Genomic DNA, 20,853 nt, shown 5'->3' with positions numbered 1-20,853 from the left:
GCATTTTTAAAAGCTAAGTTTTCTTTAGGTCCACTGCCCAATCTTGATGATCACATGGATGCCCGACTTAGGTGCAGTTTTTACATTTATTGTTTTATTACAGTATTTACCTAAAGCGTTAAAATGTGCTATGCAAACTCATAAATAACGTTCAACGTGAATTTTATTCAGTTTAGGTGAAGTTAACAGTCCAAAAAAATTACCTTTCAGAAATATATCTGGAAGTGAGGATTGGACTGTAAGTGAAATCGGAGGGTGAGGTTTAGTCAGACCCTCAGAAAGAAGTGATCACAAAAACGGACTGCAGCTGTGGAGGGTGAGGTGCGTGATTTCAGTGCAGGAATCGCTATTAGCTGTTTTTATCAGTGTTAACACTGGACAGGTTCACACGGTTGTTTAGCGACAGACTAGAATCCTGAATCAGAAAGCATTTCTATTTTCAGCAGATTATGAATATGGAGAGTTCAACTAGACTATGAGTTTCCTGATAGCGAAAAAAGAACGTCAAAGTCTGACCCTAGGGAGGTCAGTGTATGGCATGCAGGTGATTTTGAATGCATGAAAAGTGTGAGTGTTTGGGCCAGATGGCTTTATAATTAGTGCTGTTTTCAAAAGCAAAGCAATTGGTATGGACTAGTAAATCATTCATCACTAAGTAAAGCATTCCTCAGATGACAAAAGAATTTAATTCTGACAGTCCAGGTGATGAGTGTTATCTAGCTCTACACATTTAAAAATTAAAGATAATATATCTAAAATCCTGTAAATTTGTATAAACTTTCTATAAGGAAATATTGATATAATGGTGCTGGTTGAAAAGTATTTGTGTTTAAGTGAGCATTATGGGTGAACCTGAATTAACTAAACATGTCGATGGAGATATTGTTCAGGAATAATTTCCAGGAAAAATTTAACTCCTTCTGATGAATCAGCCTGCCTTTTTTCTTCATGGGTATTGGGAATCCTGCAATTGTGTTTCTTCACATATTTTGGTTACCAAAGAGATCAGAACTTAATTTGCAGCTCAATTTTCTCAAGCACATGAGAACTTATGACTTTTATATGTGTCTTCTAAATTTTTCCTTGTTTTTAAAATCTACTCTGATTTTTCTTTTTCCTGGGCCTGCATTTTTTTTTTTTTACCTTGCCCGTATTTTTCTCTCCTACTTTATGTAAGTCACCACAAGCTTTTTGTGGAAAATGAAGGAGCAAATGATTCATAAATAAAACATAAAGAAGTAATCTATTTTTATTACATTTGTATTCTTTTTTTTTTCAAGGCCAAATGTTTGCGAAGAACAGCAGCTGACTGTGGTGGGGCTACCACACCCGTGTGTCCAAGCATTCACGCTCACCATCAAGATCTGGAAACGGCTGCAGTGGCCCATGGTGGTGTGTGAGTTATGAAAGAAGGTGAGGGTGCTCCTGCTATGTCCTTTTGATTCCTGAAGATCAAAGCCAAAGCCTCAACGGCATCTAAAGATTTCATCCAATAAATTTTAGAAAATAACTACATAATTAAGTAAACGAGTGTAACCTATGCCCACCAGGAACTTTCAAAGTGATATATTTTCCTTCAGAAACAGGCTATATTATTACTTTAGTTCATGCCTCGTTTTATGTGTGAGCTATTTGGGGTTCGATGCCACTAATTTTACCTCTTGACATGATAAACTTTTGAAAGCTGGAGATCAGAAGCTTGAGAGAAACAAGGAATATTGTGTTGGTTTGCTAAATTTAGCATGACTTGGATTTGGGCATCTATGACTGTGAACCGTCTCATCTGCCCTTGGTTCTCTTGTAACACTTTGAAACCTAGAGCTTCTTTAACTTTATTATGGCGTTTGAATTAGGATTAACTGGGCTGTATGCACTTTCTGTGCGTGAAGCCTTCATAGGGACTTTTTAAAAAAAGTTTTAAAATAATTTTATAAAATATCTAAGTACCTCTTAACACAAATAGCTGCTAATGTGTTCAGGTTTTACACATTAAAACTTGTAAAATGAAATCAGGAAACAAAGTTAAAAAAAGTGTGGCTTTAGATTAATGAATTTATTCTTCTTATTATTACTACTACTACGATTACTAAAAGAAAGTTGAGGGCATTTGTAAATAACTGGGTTTGCCATTGTGTAGAAATGGCAGAACACTGATAATATAGGACTAAGTAAAATAAGATTAAATCATTTATAATTATGGATATTTACATATACATTTTATGTGTGTATTTTTCATCTTCAGATACATAGTCTTTTTTTGGTCTATACTCAGGACCTTTAAATTAAATTTAAATCAGAAAAAGCTTCAGGCTTTTACTGGCTGTGTGGCACTGGTAGAAGTTCCTACATTTCTCTGTGCCTTAGTCTGTAAAGTTGGAAAAATAATACCACACATGGATATTACGAGGATTAACTGAAAACATATTTAACACCTGTGGCACAATGCTTGGTACATAGTAGGTAATTAGAGTACCTGTTTTTGAAAATAGCTTTTCATTTAGATTTTTTGGTACTCATCCCATGAGGTTTAATCATTGTTGATATTACACTGAACCAAAGAAAGTCCACTACCATATAGACGTTCAGACTTGGGAAAGCAAACATGAATAAGTAAAACATGTTTTATTTATTTTCAAGAGCTTAATAGTTTCATACATCCGTTTATTCAGCAAGTATTTATGAAACTGAGTTTGGAGTTGAGGCAGTGTTAAAAGATGTTTGACATTTTTGCCAAACTAATATCCCTTTTGTTTGTATGTAAGTTTGCAAACCTACACTTATATCCCTGTTGAAGAGATGCACCTCCAAAATATTAGGTGACACTTCAAGATGGTGAATAATTGTGTCATAAAAATTGACATTAAATCCTATTTTTGAGAGAAGAGAAAGAACAATATACATTGACATGATGGGGAAAGAGAAGTTAGAGGAAGTGAAACTTGAAAATGGTTTTGGATATGAAGGGGATTTGGGCTGGGGATATGAGGATAGGTATGTGAAAGGAAGAGAATATAATACTTTGGGGATAAAGAGCAAATATGACATCAATTTGATAGAAAGGACGTAAACCAGTTTAGAGATGTCTGGTATTATGGTCTATTAAGAGGTCAGCACAAATAGTTAATGGTATAGTATTTTCAATTTTTGTTCATTATTGCCCCCCTAAGGAACCTTTGTAAACTTTTTTTTAAATTTTAGTAATCGTCCCCCTCCCCCATGAAGTTTTAATACCACAGATATACTTTGTTTCTGTTTGTGAACTCTGCTGGTTTGTAGGACCACAGACCATTGTATTAAAGATTATTTTTCACCGCTCCTACCCAAGTACCAATTGTCCCCCCACTTGTGGGTGATGTCCCCACTGTTGAGAATGCACACTATCACGAGACCAATACATGAGGGGCCTTCACGGTCAAATTGAAAAGCATGTGCCTTATTATCCTCCAGGATTTCATTATTCTCTTCATAATTTTGGGTTCCATTTTTGATAGCTTCAGTGACCCTTAGGTAAGTTTATGCTGCAGGACTGGAGCCCCCTCTTAATTTTCAATAACCTATACCTATATTGAATCTTGGTTATATATTTAGTGTGTGTGTGTGTGCATGCACGTGAGTGCATGTATAATGTATACAGATAATATATTTTTGTGTATGTGTATAAATGGCAGGATTTGGATTGCAGGGAGAATTTTTTAGTGAGTTTAAAGTGACAGCTTTGGCCTGAAGAGGAAGCATTACTGACCTAGATTCCTATTTCTTAGGACCTGGTACTACACCATCTACAGACAGTCATACAGCATGGAGCGGCAGACCATCTACAGGCGCTGCCCTGGTTGGAGCTGGCAGGACAATGAACCTGACTGTCTATGCTGTAAGTTATAATTCTTCCTGTCTAACTCTCTGTCACTAGAAGTAGTGGTTTCACTCTGTTTTGGGCTTCAATCATATCATGCCTGTCAAGTTTTAGGCATCTTTAGAATCACCACAGATTCAGAGCATCTCTTTGGACTGAAAATGCACACATGACATGTGCAGAAATGCACAAAGAGTCTTTCTGTTAAGCGCTGCTAATGATAGGTCAGAATTCAGGACCCATAGAACTGCTGCTTTATATTCTGTCTCTTTATGTAAAAGACAGTTTGTTTAAAGCCAGACGGGTTACACCTTGTAAGCTTCCATCTCCCTTTTCTGTTCGCCCCTTTCCCATATCATCAAATTTGTAATCCACAGCTGATTCAAAAGTCCGGAGGGAAATCACTGTATGAAATCTAAATGGGATTTCTTGACGTGTGCTTGTCATGATTAATTGCAGAACTCGGGAGGCAGTTTACTTTTTAAGATGAGGCATGCAGTCCTTTTACAAACCTCTGGTTGAGGGTACTGCAGAACCTTTGGAGTATATTTGACAGCCCTCAAGCAGCAGAACTAGTGGCATTACATAGTTCATTCACGCCAGGAGAAATGGCTCTGTTTAGCGACTCCTTTACCTATGTGTTTATGGTTATTGTGAAGTCACTTAAAACGCTTCAGTGTGTTGCAGTCAGTGCAGACCACAGCACAGCAATTCATCTCTCCTGTTATCCTGCACCTGCGGGAGTTTGTTGGCAGCCTGCTTCCCTCCCCACCGTGCTTTCTTCTCTCGAACTGTCTCAGTGAAGTTGCCTCCGGCTTCCCATAGTAAGCAGGCCTAGGGTTGAGGGGGTCACTGTGTTTGCACGCAGTGCTAGGCCACTGCAGCTGGTTGGCTTAAACTCAGTGAATACATCTGCCCACGATGTCCTCTCAACTGTATTATAGACTCCTGGAAATTAATGACTGTGAGATGAATTCTTTATATTGTTGTATGACACCTAGCACAGTCCTTTGCCTCTGGTAAGTATTCGTATTTCTTGCTTGTTTTTTAGATTGTTTGGGCTACACAGTCATCTTCTCCATGGAGTTCCTTTATTATTAATTCCACTCCTTTTTTTTTCTTTAATTTTTATTGGAGTGTAGTTGATTTACAATGTTGTGTTGGTTTCAGGTGTACAGCAAAGTGAATCAGTTATACATATACATATAGCCACTCTTTTTTAGATTCTTTTCCCTTATAGGCTATTACTACCCAAACTCGAATGTGAATAAGGATCAGCTTGTTAAGATGTGGATTCTTTTTCACTAGGTCCAGGGTGGGGCATTTCTACAAGCTTCAAGGTGATGCAGATGTTACCACGTACAGAGTTCTGCAAGGCTTTAGACAGCAAGGCCTTAATGTGTAATGAAAACACTGTTTTCTGTAGAGGGGCTATGGAAGAGCTGGTGGAAATTTCTAGATTGTATCTATATTAGCAACTTGGTGCTTACCTTGAGGATTTTCTTTCTTTCCCTCAACTCTGTCCTCCCTGGCCTTCTTGTGTACCTTCCTTTTAGCTGTCTCTGCAGTGGGGACTTGTTTCCATGGGGAGAGATGCTCAGAGGGTGAAGTCCGGCAGTGCCAGTGTTCCGAGGGTTTTCAGGGACCCCGCTGTCAATACGGTGAGTCGCCAGCGAGACCATTTTATTATGATTTGGAGCTGTCTGCCTTGCTTTTAGGGGCCAGCCAACTTTGTCAATTCAGACTAATGGCAGGGTTATCCCTCTGGGGATTGGTGAGCATTTTAAATGAGCCACTAAGCAAAACCCCACAATCTACAGTGTACTCGGCATCGCAAATTATGCTTTGCAGTTTAGTTTTAATTATTCACTATAAGAGTTCAAAGGGTAGCAGTAAGTACAAAACAGTCTATTTTGTAAAGGAAATGGCAGCTTAATAAGAAAACCTCTTTCTGACCTCAGATGTTAAATCTTTAATGGAGCCATGGTTTGGAAGTGCTGGTACAGTATTCTTCTGTGAGATTTATGTGGTTTGTGAATGAACAAAGTGGAGATTAAGATGAATTCAGTGTGATGTGATATTTACTACTTTTGTGTTCAGTGCTTTAAAAAAAGCATGAAAAACCTGACACTTGCATTATTCTCAAAGTTTCAAAACTCGGTAACCTAGTTTTTAAGGTTGGAGCTTAATCAACTGTCAATTCAGGACATGTGCATTTAACACGTTTCTTGTGCAGGAAATTTTCAAAATGGCCAATGATTTATCTTTTACTGTATCTGCTATGAGATTGGGTGCTTTCAAAAAGGATTTGTTTTGACTTGATCATCTGATTCTAGTCTCCAGAGAATGTGAATGCATCTGCATTTATCTTTTCAGGGCAGAGAAAACTAAACAAAGCAAAACCGATTGTATAGAAGTTAAAGAAATAGGTGTACAAAGCGAACAAAAATATTGTCTTCATTATCTTCTGCTGATATGTTTGCCTTCTCTTATCCATTACTTGAATCTTTGTCAGTGAAATTGGAACGTTGCTGAGGGCTCATCACTCATGTTCATTTGTCTCCTCTGCCCTTGGCGTAAGGTTCAGGCTCACGTTTTTCATGGGGCACCTCAAAGCTATCCTTCTTGTAAATTAATCTTGATATTCTCTTCTAGGTTGTTTGCTTTTTATTTTTATTTGTGAATTAAAATAAAGCTGTTTTTTAAATCCCAATTTATTCTTTGACTATGGAAGACTAATTGTGAAACAGAGGTCTGAGCTCTAGAGTACATCTTCAGTTGTTTCCATTGTTTCTAAGATGCTAACAGCAACTGTACATTGTTCCATGAGACCAAATTATTTGCCGCTAAAGAAATTGTTTCAACTACATGTGCAACACTGGTTTCCTCATCTTGATCAGTATCTGAGATGGGCAATTACATGTCAGTGATTCATTAAAAATAAAAAACATCAATTATTACTTTCATTTGTTTTGGTAGAGTAAATCTTGCAAAACATCAAGTCCCTGAGGGGAAAGGTAATTAAGGAGACATATGGTAATGATCATAGCCTCGAAATTACACCTGGATTAATTTATTCTTTATTTTTCTACATCAGTACTTGAATATTTTGATTATTCCAATTTCATAACTTTAATTTGTAAAAGTAATTAAAATGATTTTTGAAATTCAAATAGTTAGATTTTGTATTTTTCAGTTTGGGGTTGGTGAAAATACTGGATTATTTTAAACATAGGCAGAATCAGTGTGTGTTTTCCACAACTTTGTATTTTTTAAATTAAATTTAATTAATTAATTAATTTTTGGCTGCGCTGGGTCTTCGTTGCTGCGTGCAGGGTTTCTCTAGTTGTGGCGAGCGGGGGCTACTCTTTGTTGTGGTGCACGGGCTTCTCATTGCGGTGGCTTCTTTTGTTGCAGAGCACGGGCTCTAGGCGTGCCGGCTTCAGTAGTTGTGACATGCGGGCTCAGTAGTTGTGGCTCGCGGGCTCTAGAGCTCAGGCTAAGTAGTTGTGGTGCATGGGCTTAGTTGCTCTGCGGCATGTGAGATCTTCCCGGACCAGGGCTCGAACCCATGTCCCCTGCAATGGCAGGTGAGTTCTTAACCACTGCACCGCCAGGGAAGTCCCCACAAGTTTGTTTTTATACCAGGAAGTTCCAGAAGTCATGAGGGAAGGTGAACCACACAAAATACCGTTCAGGAGTCTGCATTGCACTTTTAAGTACTGTTGTCCAAGTGTTTACCTTTAGATTTTGACGTTTCTTCTCTCACTGTAGAACTCCTGTTGAATGTAAAAAGACAAATTGATGAACCCTGAGGGATATACAAAACCTGAAATAGAAGTTCAGGCATCTCCTATGTGATATCACATTTCATCCAGCAAAATGAGCTATCATGAAGTGTAGAAATTTAGGAGGGCTTGAGGGGGGAATTTTGAAGACTTTCTAGGAAATCAAATATTTGGTGAGACAAATGGAGAACACAGTTAAGAGGGAATGGCATTAGCTGAGTCTTGAAAGTAGATCAAAAATGAAAATTAGAAAAGATTGTTTTTAAAAAGAATATAATTGATAGGACATATACATACATAGTCTGTCAAGCAGGTGGATCATAGTCTGGCGGTACTTCCTATAGCCGATCTCTTATCCAGTGGCTGGATTTGAGTTCTGAATTATGAGTATATAAACCCTGGTCTGATTGACATTACTCTCTCTCCCTCTAGATATAGTATATATATCAAAATGAAAATTAATTTAATGTTTTTCAAATTATATAAACAATGATTCAAATGATCAAAATAATTCAAATTAAAGATTTTTTGATTATTAAAAACTAACCGGGCTTCCCTGGTGGCGCAGTGGCTGAGAGTCCGCCTGCCGATGCAGGGAATGCGGGTTCGTGCCCCGGTCCGGGAGGATCCTGTATGCCGCGGAGCGGCTGGCCCTGTGAGCCGTGGCTGCTGAGCCTGCGCGTCCGGAGCCTGTGCTCCGCAGCGGGAGAGGCCATGGCAGTGAGAGGCCCGTGTACTGCAAAAAAAAAAAAAGTAGTAAAAACTAACAGTATATACAGTATAAGAAAGTGAAAATGTATAATCCTTTTGCCCTCAGAAAACCATGTGGTCATCCTTTTATGTATATTTAATCATATTCATACAACATATGGAATTTTACATAACTGAGATCACATCTTATATAATGGTTTTGTCATGAATGCCCCCTCTTTTTTTTTTTCTTACATTACTCTTTCTTCTCTCCTCTTCCCATCCAGTATTCTCTCTCCTCCCTAGTAACAATCTTCTGAATACTCTTTTGTATGTCTCTCTGGGCTCATGTACAAACAGCTGTATAATATTCCATGGAATTGATATACCATAAATTTTTAACCACCCATTTATTGATGGACATTCATTTTGTTTGTAGCTTTTTGGCATAACATTAGTGCTACAATAGTATGGTGGTTTTAATTCTGTGATACAGATTCCCAGCAGTGGGATTGTTGGGTTCAATGAATATGTGTATTTTTAAGGATCAAAATATCCATTTAAATTATCTTTGAAATGTTTTGTTGGCCATGGTAATGGCTTTACAAGCTTATCTGGTTGGGATGGGTTAAAACCTAGATGAGTGCCAATTATTTACTTATTTTTTGACATATTAACATAATGGAGAATCACTTGCATCTTCATCTAAAACCAGATATCTGATAGATTAAAACATCTAGGATCAGAGTTATTGTAAACATGGATTGCTCTCAGTATAAGGTAAAGTTGATTTTATTTGAGACGTATGGGAAAAATAAGTCAATAAAATAAGCCAGATGGCCTTTGAAAAATGGAGAAAAGAATCCAGTCCTAGAGAGAGAAGGGACATGCTAACAACTGAGAGAAATGCTTGAAGTTGATAATGATTCTAAAATTGCTGATCTATTTAACTCATTTGAAAAAATCTGCTTCTAATAAGGAAAAATGAAGAAAATGAATTTGGACAATTAGGAAGTAATGAAGAGCTTTCTAAAATAGCTATTGATTAAAGGAATCAAAGGGAATACTTTGAAGATTGAACACATGCAAATCAAGCTAGATGGCTAGTGGTGAAATTTTCTCTTTTTTAATTCTGTGGATCCAGGCAAAACAACTTGGAGCTTCATTAACTGATTAATTTCACACGCAAAGTCACTCCTTTTCTCCTCATTACTTATCCCATCTTCCCTTTTCCTGGTCAGAAGTCAGGTTAAATTGCAATGTGCCTAAGGGTTGGATGCTAAGACTCAGAGGTCTTCTTATTTCTTTCACTTATATATTCATTCATTCATTCTTCTAGTCAGTCTTCTATTTAGTCCGTAGATACTAATACCTCAGTCTGTGTGCTAGGTGCTGCAGATTCCAAAACAAATGTGATATCCTTAGTGTGGTGGGAAATAGAGACCAAGAAATCAGTGATTCTAATATAGCTCATAGGTGCTACGATGGAGGATAGTTCTGTTCTAAAGAAAACAAGAGAGGGTTGCTGTGTGTGATGCTAGGACATAAAGGAAGTTTTATGGAAAGATTTGAAAATACAAAATACAACTTATTCTTAAAGATGAATAGAGCAGTAATATGAAATTTGGCATAGAAAATAGAATATTTACCAGAGACATTAAAAGTACAGCAAGTTCAAGGAATAATAATATAATAATAATAATAATACAAGTAGTTCTCTTGGCTTCAATAAGAGATTCACATGGGACATGGCAGAAAACGTGGCTTTGCTTTCCTTAACTTTTCTTCATCGAGCCAAACCAGCTCTTCCAGAACCTTATGCAGAGATGGTTACTGATTCTTCAAGGACTTTGCCTTCCCTAAGTCCAGGCCCTAAGTCCAGCAGGCAGTCCAGCAGTCGGGGTTTCATACAACCCTACTGGTTGGTGCTTTATACCTATGCCAGAGTCCCCAAACATCTCCATTAATTCGAGGTGTGATGTTTACACACATTAAAAATGGAGTGTTGCTGGAATGTTGTCTGGTGACATGGAAAACCTCAGAAGTTCTGGGATTGAGGTTGGGTCTCACCAATGACGACTTGGAGAAGTCATTTTATAGCTCTAAGCCTCAATGTCATCATTTGTAAAATAATAACAGCTCTAAAATTTGCCTGAGCACTTTCCTCGTACCAGGCACTATTCTAAACAATTTATATGGATTAAATTATTAATCCTTACAGCAAGTCTATGAGGCGAACATTTGTATTTGTCCGTATTTGTAGCCAACTGAAGCATAAAAACCTATCCAAAGTCAAACAGCTGGGAAGAAGGGCATCTGGGATCCATGTACAAGTGTTGTGGCTCAGAGTCTGCAAGCTTAACCTTCAAGCCATGGTCCCTTTATAATAATATTTGCCATAATTATGTCTGCCAGGTTGTTATTTGTGAGTCACTTGAGATAATGCATGCGATCCATAAGTTGGAAGCATTATTCAAGCATTAGTTCTTTTTGTTGACTGTAGATTCCCTGAGAATCTTTAGGGGAAGTGAACAAAGTGAAGGGAGAAAGGCTCCTGTGGTTGCTTTGCTTCCCATCCTGTGGGAAATCTGAGCAAACCTTGGGCGTTGGGTCACAGGTGTGATTTTAAGCCAACCAGTAGGTTCCAATCAAGGAGTCCAATGAACTGTCTGCATGATATATCTATTCTATGCAGATACAAGATTGGACCAAAGCATTTTCTTAAAATGGCAAGTCCCCAAGAGCATTTCAAATTTGAGAAGTGGTACAGGTTGAATTGTGTTACCCCAAATTTGTATGTTGAAATCCTAATCCCCAGTAGCTCAGAGGTGACCTTATTTAAAAATATGATTGCTGCAGGTGTAGTTAGTTGAGATGCAATCCTACTGAAGTACGGTGAGCCCCTAATCCAGTATGACCAGTGTCCTTATTAAAAGGGGAAATTTGGTCATAGAGGCGTGCACACAGGGTGAATACCATGGGAAGATGAGGGCAGAGATCAGGGTGAGACATCTATAATCCAAAGGATGCCAAGGATTGCCAGCCAACGACCAGAAGCTAGAAGAGAGGCATGGAAAGTATTTTCCTCACAACACTCAAAGGGAAGCAGCCAGCTGACACTTTGATCTCAGACTTCCAGCCCCTAGAACTCAGATAATACATTCCTGTTGTTTAAGCCACTCAGTTTGTGATGCTTTGTTACAGCAGCCCTGGCAAACTAATCTAGAAAGTTTAGAAAACATTTTCTCTTTATTCACAGCTTCATTTCAGCAGTAGGCCTACTGAAACGATGAAAATGGGGAAAAAGTGGCAGGGGGTTTATAAAGAGCAAATCATGCTAAGAAAACTTGATGGCTTATTTTAATTGAATTATAAAACTAGTGTGGGAAGAAGACTTAATTTGGAAAAATGCAAAATCATTAACTGAACATGCCTATTAATCTGCAATCCTAAATGAGAATTACTAGGAGACAGTATGAGATGAAACACAGGTTATATTATGGAGATAAATTGATATGCCTTCTTAGCATGAGCTGACAGTATTATTTTGTTCATCACATAAAGATGCATTGCATTAGAGCCTTAAGCCCTCAGCAGGGTTCTAGCAAGTCTATATTAGGGCTACGGCATTCTGCTTTACATAACTTGACAGAAGGATACGGCAGTATTGACAGGGATTGAGATAAGTACAGTAAAGGGACAGCTGGACCGTTTACGAGGAAAGTAAAGAAATAACCATTTGACATCTTCCTGTGAGCCTAGTAAGGGGACATCTTATTTGGAATCCATGAAGAAGATTTACTACCCTGACACTGATTTAAAACTAGAAGCCTTGACAGTGCTTTAACTAACATGCCCTTCTAGGTATGCTTTGCATGGCCAGTGTTAGCAGCTATAAGGTAGATGCAGTTTAAAAAAGACTGCTTGAGAATTGCCCGATATTGCAAGAATGACAACCTTAGAAGAGAATGACCTAGCACCATCCAGGGTTATTTGATTCTACAGGGTATAATTAGTGATGGGCTAGAAGAGATTGAAGATGGATAATAATGACAATAATAGCTAACTCAGAAATCGTGAGTTTCTACATGGTAGGTGCTGTCCTAAATGCTTTTTGCATATCAGCTCACTTACTAACTCACAACAATCCTGTAAGGTAAGTGCCATTAATAGTCCCCTTTTACAATAACACACCGGGAGTAAGGAGAAATTAAGTAACCTACATGAGATCATACGTGTAGTAAATGATAGAGCCAGGGTGTGGGCTCAGGCAGTCTGGCTCCTGAGTTCGTTCTTTGAACTGCTGTGTGATGCTGTTTCTTTAAAATGGAACAACTCACCTTTTTATGAGAAATATAGTTGATATCATTTCCCTGAAAGCGACATAAGGGATTTATACTTTACTTTTAGTGTTTAAAACTTGTCAGTATGCTGAGAAAACAATCTTCTTATAAAAAGTATGAGCTAAATGATTTTCTTCACTTAAAGTTTTGCTCATTATACATACACGTATTGAGGGATTTTTAGAACCTGTGTAAGAAATACATAGCTCTGCTATTGAAAAGGCTACATTCTCGTTACAGAGATAGGAAAACAAATCATTATAATGTGATGAATGATGAATGGTGTTCTCAGAAATACACTAAAAGAGACGCAGGGACTAAGTCATAGTGGGGAGCAGGACTTGGGGAATTATGGCCAATAAGATGCATGTTAACGCCATGCCACTCATTATTGCCAAATTGAATCTCAACTCCTCAGACACATAATGCCACTGAAGATTTTAACATGGACATTTTATGTGTAAAACTGTGTTTCAAAGATATAGCTATAATACAATAGAAAGAGGCTGAAAATTCAAAGGAAAAGAAAACTTTATGTCATTCAAATGGCCAAATCTTGCATGTAGTCATGTGTCCTTTCTTCTTTTTCATTGCTTGCTGCCAAAAGGTTTTTGTTGCTGTTACCGATTTTTTAAATATCACACTTCTCTTATTTTATCAGGTACATAGTAAAACTTAAAAATGCCCTTTTTTAATTTTTTGACTATTTTTAAGTCCCATTTTCTCTTAAGAAACTTGATGAGCATAATTTGAAAGAAGAAATCCTGTATAAAAAATTTAACATGTTTTATGGCAAAAATCAATACTGTTCACTATTTTTTGGAATAGTGTAACTGAGTTTTTGCTTCCCATTTGAATTTGAAGTATATGGTGTATATGTGTGTGTGAAGGGTACGATTTTACTCAAGGTCATTTATATCTGGGCAAACTGAAGTAGGCATACACCAACAGCATCACCATCAGTAATGGCCACTGGGATGCATCGCTTGCTTTGGGTGGTGCAACTTCATTTCTTAGTCATTTTTGAAACCATGCGTTCCTTAATCTACTGTAAAAGCCTACTAGTAATGGCTGTAGATGGAATGGAACATTCCACACTTCTCTATTAGAGTTTAGGCCGGTCAGTGTTAGAAACTACTAGTATGACAATCAATCGTTAAAATTCCCTAGAGTGATTAGGGTGTTTTATGTTGGGTAAAGAAAAATGAAACTTCTCCACGAGATTCTCTGCTCTCAGGGCAGTCCAGTGAGACTGTGTTAGAGGGTAGGAGTAGGAGATAGGAGGAAGCACCTGATGGGTCTTCTACCTCAGTGATGTTCTCCAGACAGGAGGGTGCTGGGGACCTAGTTAACCTGGTCATGGGCTTTTCTGACGGTTATTTAAAGGTATATTTCCTGAAACAGGCAAAGAAGAAGACTGGAGAAAATAAAGCCAAAAGTCAATTTCTAGGGTAGATAAAGGGTGGAGAGTAGTGATAATCAAGAGAATTGAGAGACTAGGTGATATTGGAAGCTACAAATTTAGCTGCACAGATTCGAATCTTTTCTCAACAGGAGCATCTGCGCAGGGCTCCCTCTTCCTTACTGGTCAAGCTAGTATAAAGCTGGATGTGCAGGACATAATGCCTTATTATTATATTTTTTAAACATGAGTAATATGTATTATATTTCTTAAAGTTTATTCTCTGGATCAGTGTTTCCACTGGATTTTAAGAAGTGTTGTAGGAAATGAAGTTTCTGTGTTTAAATAAGTTTGGGAAATTCTATGTCAAATAGACTTACGTTGTGTTCATTCCTGTAGGATTTCCCAGAGCCTGGAGTGTACTAATGTGTATCGTGACTCCCTCAGAGGACTATCTAGATTCCTGTGTTTCCCAAACACATGTGATCATATAGCTCTTTTATGGGGGAATCTTGAAGTATTATTATTATTTTTAATACCTTTATTGGAGTATAAATGCTTTACAATGTGTTAGTTTCTGCTGTACAACAAAGTGAATCAGCTATATGTATACATATATCCCCATATCCCCTCCCTCTTGAACCTCCCTCCCACCCTCCCTATCCCACCCCTCTAGGTTGTCACAAAGCATGGAGCTGATCGCCCTGTGCTATGCAGCAGCTTCCCACTAGCCATCCACTTTACATTTGGTAGTGTATATATATATCAACACTACTCTCTCACTTCATCCCAGCTCCCCCTTCCCTGCTGTGTCCTCAAGTCAGTTCTCTATGTCTGTGCCTTCATCCTGCCCTGCCACTAGGTTCATCAGTACTGTGGTTTTGTTTAGATGCCATATATGTGCATTAGCATATGGTATTTGTTTTTCTCTTTCTGACTTCACCCCGTATGACAGACTCTAGGTCCATTCATTACAAATAACTCAATTTTGTTCCTTTTTATGGCTGAGTAATACTCCATTGTATATATGTGCCACATCTTCTTTATCCATTCATCTGTTGATGGACATTTAGGTTGCTTCCGTGTCCTGACTACTGTAAATAGTGCTGCAATGAACATTGTGGGACATATATCTTTTTGAATTATGGTTTTCTCAGGGTATATGCCCAGTAGTGGGATTGCTGGGTCATATGGTAGTTTGGGAACTATTTTTAGCTTTTTAAGGAAACTTAAAAAGCTATTTTTAGCTTTTTAAGGAAGCTCCATACTTTTAGCTTTTTAGCTTTTTAAGGAAGCTCCACACTGTTCTCCATAGTGGCTGTATCAATTTACATTCCCATCAACAGAGCAGGAGGGTTCCCTTTTCTCCACACCCTCTCCAGCATTTATTGTTTCTAGATTTTTTGTTGATGGCCATTCTGACTGGTGTGAGGTGACACACATTGAGGTTTTGATTTGCATTTCTCTAATGATTAGTGATGTTGGGCATCTTTTCATGTGTTTGTTGGCAATCTGTATGTTTTCTTTGTAGAAATGTCTATTTAGGTCTTCTGCCCATTTTTGGATTGGGTTGTTTGTTTTTTTGATATTGAGCTGCTTGTATATTTTGGAGATTAATCCTTTGTCAGTTGCTTCGTTTGCAAGTATTTTCTCTCATTCTGAGGGTTGTCTTTTCCTCTTGTTTATGGTTTCCTTCTCTGTGCAAAAGCTTTGAAGTTTCATTAGGTCCCATTTGTTTATTTTTGTTTTTATTTCCATTACTCTAGGAGATGAGTCCAAAAAGTTCTTGCTGTGATTTATGTCATAGAGTGTTCTGCCTATGTTTTCCTGTAAGAGTTTTATAGTGTCTGGCCTTACATTTAGGTCTTTAATCCATTTTGAGTTTATTTTTGTGTATGGTGTTAGGGAGTGTTCTAATTTCATTCTTTTACGTGTAGCTGTCCAGTTTTCCCAGGACCACTTATTGAAGAGGCTGTCTTTTCTCCATTGTACATTCTTGACTCCTTTGTCAAAGGTAAGGTGACCACATGTGCATGGGTTTATCTCTGGGCTTTCTATCCTGTTCCATTGATCTATATTTCTGTTTTTGTGCCAGTACCATACTTTCTTGATTATTGTAGCTTTGTAGTATAGTCTGAAGTCAGGGAGCCTGATTTCTCCAGCTCGTTTTTCTTTCTCAAGATTGCTTTGGCTATTTGGAGTCTTTTGTGTTTCCATACAAGTTGTGAAATTTTTTGTTCTAGGTCTGTGAAAAATGCCATTCGTAGTTTGATAGGGATTGCATTGACTCTGTAGATTGCTTTAGGTAGTATAGTCGTTTTCACAATGTTGATTCTTCCAGTTCAAGAACATGGTATATATCTCCATTTGTTTGTATCATCTTTGATTTCTTTCATCAGTGTCATATAGTTTTCTACATACAGGTCTTTTGCTTCCTTAGGTAGGTTCATTCCTAGGTATTTTATTCTTATTATTGTTTTTTGATTATATTCTTCAAGTATTATTATTTTGTGGGACCCAAATGCTCTGGAGGATTTGTATGTGTATATGTATATATTTTATGTGTTAAAAACCATTCAGTTTTATTAATTAACATATAGTAATTTCACAAAGAGTCTAAATAAAGCCTTTCACAATGTACTGTATGATCCTAGATCAAAATACAGATTACAAGAATTTAGAAGCATTCTTGATCTTCTGATATAATCATCTGACAATTGTGAATTCTATGGTTTACCCAATGGAGGCTAATTATTCAGTAAATATGGACTTATATTACTTATATAACCTTTTAGAAAAGGGTTACCTATATTTACCTTGAATATCTTTGCAGTATCTGTATTTCAACCATGTCACCTAATATTAATTTGTATTGCTTTTATTAATATACATCAAGATTTTAATGAACTGTCATTTTTTATCCTGAAAAAAACAACTGAAACAACTATTTAAAATGTAGAGCAGTCCTTTTACTTTAATACAAAAATTTATATATATAAATTCTCAAAATTGGAAATAAAAAACTGAAAGCTATTTTTTCCAATCTATTCAACTAATAATAACATATTTATATAATAGTTAAAAAACATACATTAACAGGGTGCTTTCCCATATGTTATCTTATTTAAGCCTCACAGCCACTTTTTGAGGGAGTTCATATTATTCCCAAATTAGAACTGAAGTGACAGAAACTCAGAAAGCTTAACTGATGTGCCCAAATCACAGCTTGTTAGTAGCTGAGCCAAGGCTTTAACCTATATCTTTAACTCCAGTGTTTTATGGTATTGTCTGTCCCACAGTTGCCTGGGGATAAGCAAGGCTTGCCATGGGCCCCAGGAGCATTTTGTTTTGTTTTTTTTTTTGGACGGCACTATGAACTGTGCTGGGCTAAGAAATGAAGGGGGCAAAGTAGGGTTGGGAAATTGTTTCTCATCTTTCTCTATTCTACCCCTCATGCAGTTTGCATAATTTATGTATGTCTTTTTTCTCCCCTTCATCCGTTAGAATTTAGTTCCATTGTTTCTCCTAGAAACAACTTCAAACTCAAGTATTCCTGGATACTACTGGTCTAACTACAGTCAGCTCTCAGTATCTGTGGGTTTTGCATCTGCGATACAGAGGGCCAACTGGACCAAGCCATTTTATTTCAGGAACTTGAGTTCCTGTGGATTTTGGTAACCTTGGCAAGGTCCTAGAACCAGTACCCCGTAGAGGGATGACTGGAGTAGCTTAACCTAAATGGTGACAGAGTTCTGGAAGTCAGCAGGTAGGCTGATCTTGTTGGTTAGGGTAGCTTTGAGGAATCGCTCTACATGTATTGTGTAGGCTGCTGTTCATCCAGAGGTGCAGAACTAGCTGTGTTGGCCCCCTCCCAGGCAAATACTAGATCTTGGCGGCAATCCACTCCTTCAGTATTTCCATCAAGTGAAAGAGCTCCTGCTATGTTTGTTCCAAGCCCATAATGCCAAGGTCTGGGTTTTTGACCAGGCATCATACTGCCTTTTACACCTACTGCCTTTTGCCTCCATTTGTATTCTACTATAAACTAACTTTCTTAATCTCTGTTTTATTAAATACATCTCCCTTGACATTCACAATGCCCAAGGGCATAGTTACAATCATAATGAGTATGTTTACCATTGAGATAAATGCCCCAAATCAAAGGCTTATGAGAAAAGTAAAGTGTGTAGTAAAGAATTTAACCTTATGCAAAAAAGACTTCTGCCTTTTGACCTCAGCTTCTGGGAGGTCATCTCTAAACCCTTGGAATATCATTATCTGTTAAGAGCATTTTATTTTCCTGGGGGCCTTGGGTCACTGGATAGTCTGACAATATAACAATAGCCCCCAATGTCACTGGATGAGGGCTGGACACATCTAGATAGTCTTAGGTTGCCACATGAGAGAGACCAGCAACCTGATTTAGGGTAGGGGCTTCGGGTTACTTCCGGAGGGGCTGGAGACTGTAGACTGAAATCTGCCAGGTGGGTAGTCAGTCAATCAATCATGCCTATGTGAGGAGTCTCAATAAAAACTCTGAACACAGGACTCGGCTGAGCTTCCTTGATTGGCAACATTCCATGTGTATTGTCACACACTGATGTCAGGAAAGTAGCACATTCTGTATCCACAAGAAGAGGACAGTGGAAGGTTCACTTTTGATATTTCCTGACTCCACCCTACCCTATGCACTTCTTCCCTTAGCTGATTTTAGTGCAGTAGCCTTTAGTGATTTCTGTGAGTCCTTCTAACAAATTATTGAATATGAGTGTGGTTTTGTGAACCCTTTGAACTTGGTGTCAGAAATGGTGTGGTTCTTGTGGGGACTGTTCCCTGTAAATTCTCAGCTGGACTAAACTCTCTCAGAAGGGGGGTCACTTCTTTCTTTTCTTCTCCTTCAGGAGCAAGGTGCTTTTGGTCTTTCTTCTTCCTAGTGCGTGTGGGGCACAGGGAAGATTACGTAGTACTCTGTGGCTGCTCAGTTGTGCAGGATGGTATTGGATGAGGGCTTTCCTCATCACTGGGGAAGAACAATAGTGTCTGGACTGCCTAAGTGGGTTGGAAAGAATGGTCTAACCCATCCATTTATTAAATCAGATGGCAAACCAAAGGAGGCAAGTGCATAAATAACATTTTTATAATCTGTTAGTTCTGAACAATGTAGGAGACTGGGGGATGCGAGGGAGTAGAAGAATAAAGTACATGAGACCTGAAGTTTTTAAGAACCTGCCTGCATTTTTAATGAATATTTGTTGAAGTCATTGTAATGGTTTAAAATGGTTTGAAAGACTATCTGCTGGAGAATATTTAACAACTGGAGATTTAGATATATAACTTAAATAAAGGCTGTTTTTTTTCATTCTGACAGAGGAGATGATATGTTTTGTTCTGTTGTGAGTTCTAGTGACCCCTGCTTAGCTTTCATTGATCACAAATAATCTTCTCCAGGATACTGCAATTGCTGCATTGTTGAGTTGCTTATATTACATTTAACCTTGACGAAGGGTCAAAATAAATCTGTGAATTAAGCAAGAATGCATTACAGCTGGCTGAAGAGCATGTCAGGAATACCTGAAGAGAAAACAAAACTATTTTTCTCTACAGCCTGTGTACAAGTTGATGTGACTCCTTTTCCATCTACTTGGAGTTTAATAGAGAAATACTATTCTTCATTTGGCCCTAATTTGGGTAAATGTCCATCATGGACAGAGTACTCTCATGGAACAGAGAAAGGACATGGTTGCTGGCCTTAGCTTACTCACATATACAAGGGGGGAAATACTCAGATAAGGCATCAGCTGTGATCAACCCCACTTACCCAGAAACAAAAACACACAATGAGAAGCTCAAATGCCTTGACTGTACAAATGTATAGTTGGCAGTGGGTTAGAGAAGGTGTGAGCATCAGGTGACCTCAATGGTAACTTCATTATTAACTTAGAGAATTATGGGTACATGCTGATGGCACCTGTAGAGGAAGCCGTGTTGCAAAAGAATACCAGAAGAAGAGTGAGCAAGATAGAAATTAAAATTGAAAGGTAGCAAACCAAACAAAAGACTTATACTGGAGGAAATAGGAATTGACTAATATACTAATGTAAGGAATATAAGAGTTAACATATTAGACATATCTTAAAAAATGTGATTCAAAGTCTTTGTCCTCTTCAAGTTTTTTCCTCATTTAGATAGTCTTACTTTATAATGATGGTACAATTAAAGAGGGGAAAATGTGTTTTCTATGAGTGTCACTTGAAAAATGTTTTTTCATGACAAGCAGTGATTAAAATTTTATAAATACAGCAGGGCAAATACCATCCTTCAGAGGCTTTTTCATACCAACTAACAGATAAGAAAAGTTAGGTAATAAGAAAATTAAAGCTGAACAACTCTAACAGTTTAATAAACAGGAAATGATAGATGATGTTTTGCATGATTCAAAGTCATTTTTGTACTGAAAAAGAGTGAAGTCTTCAGTGAAGTCACTGATATGATAAAGGGTATTCTGCTGCTGTGTTGGGAGATGTTACATATTCATTCATTCATTCAAAAAATCGTTATGCCAAATGCTTAGCTAAATCTTTTGACCACAAGGGTTAAATACTCTCAGGGTTAAGACATTTTCTTGGTGGTTAAGCAAAATGGTTCAGTGCCTTCTGAAACTTTAAACATAAGCTAGTAGTAAATATTTTATTGTCTTCTTAAACATTTTGAAATCCTTCTAAAATGTATGTGACCTTAAGGTAATCGTATTTTTCAGAGAATAGGAGCAGTCTTCCA

The 20,853-nt window shown here is 37.7% G+C and overlaps 1 protein-coding gene across 1 annotated transcript in view; it reads left to right on the top strand.

The window, feature by feature from the left end:
• Positions 1-475: 475 nt before the first annotated feature.
• LOC113629270 (EGF-like and EMI domain-containing protein 1) overlaps positions 476-20,853 on the top strand; it is a 460,637-nt gene continuing 440,259 nt past the window's right edge. Inside the window, 5 exon segments of the mRNA XM_027123709.1 lie at positions 476-525; positions 1,281-1,370; positions 1,372-1,413; positions 3,762-3,871; positions 5,410-5,514. Of these exon segments, the coding sequence (XP_026979510.1) occupies positions 476-525; positions 1,281-1,370; positions 1,372-1,413; positions 3,762-3,871; positions 5,410-5,514 (397 nt within the window).

This window comes from Aethalodelphis obliquidens, unplaced genomic scaffold (assembly GCF_003676395.1).
Source record: "Aethalodelphis obliquidens isolate GAN/ISIS:26980383/991018 unplaced genomic scaffold, ASM367639v1 scaffold1, whole genome shotgun sequence".
NCBI lineage: Eukaryota > Metazoa > Chordata > Mammalia > Artiodactyla > Delphinidae > Aethalodelphis > Aethalodelphis obliquidens.
The sequence above is the reverse complement of the archived record's forward strand: the minus strand, read 5'-3'. Positions and strand labels throughout refer to the sequence as shown.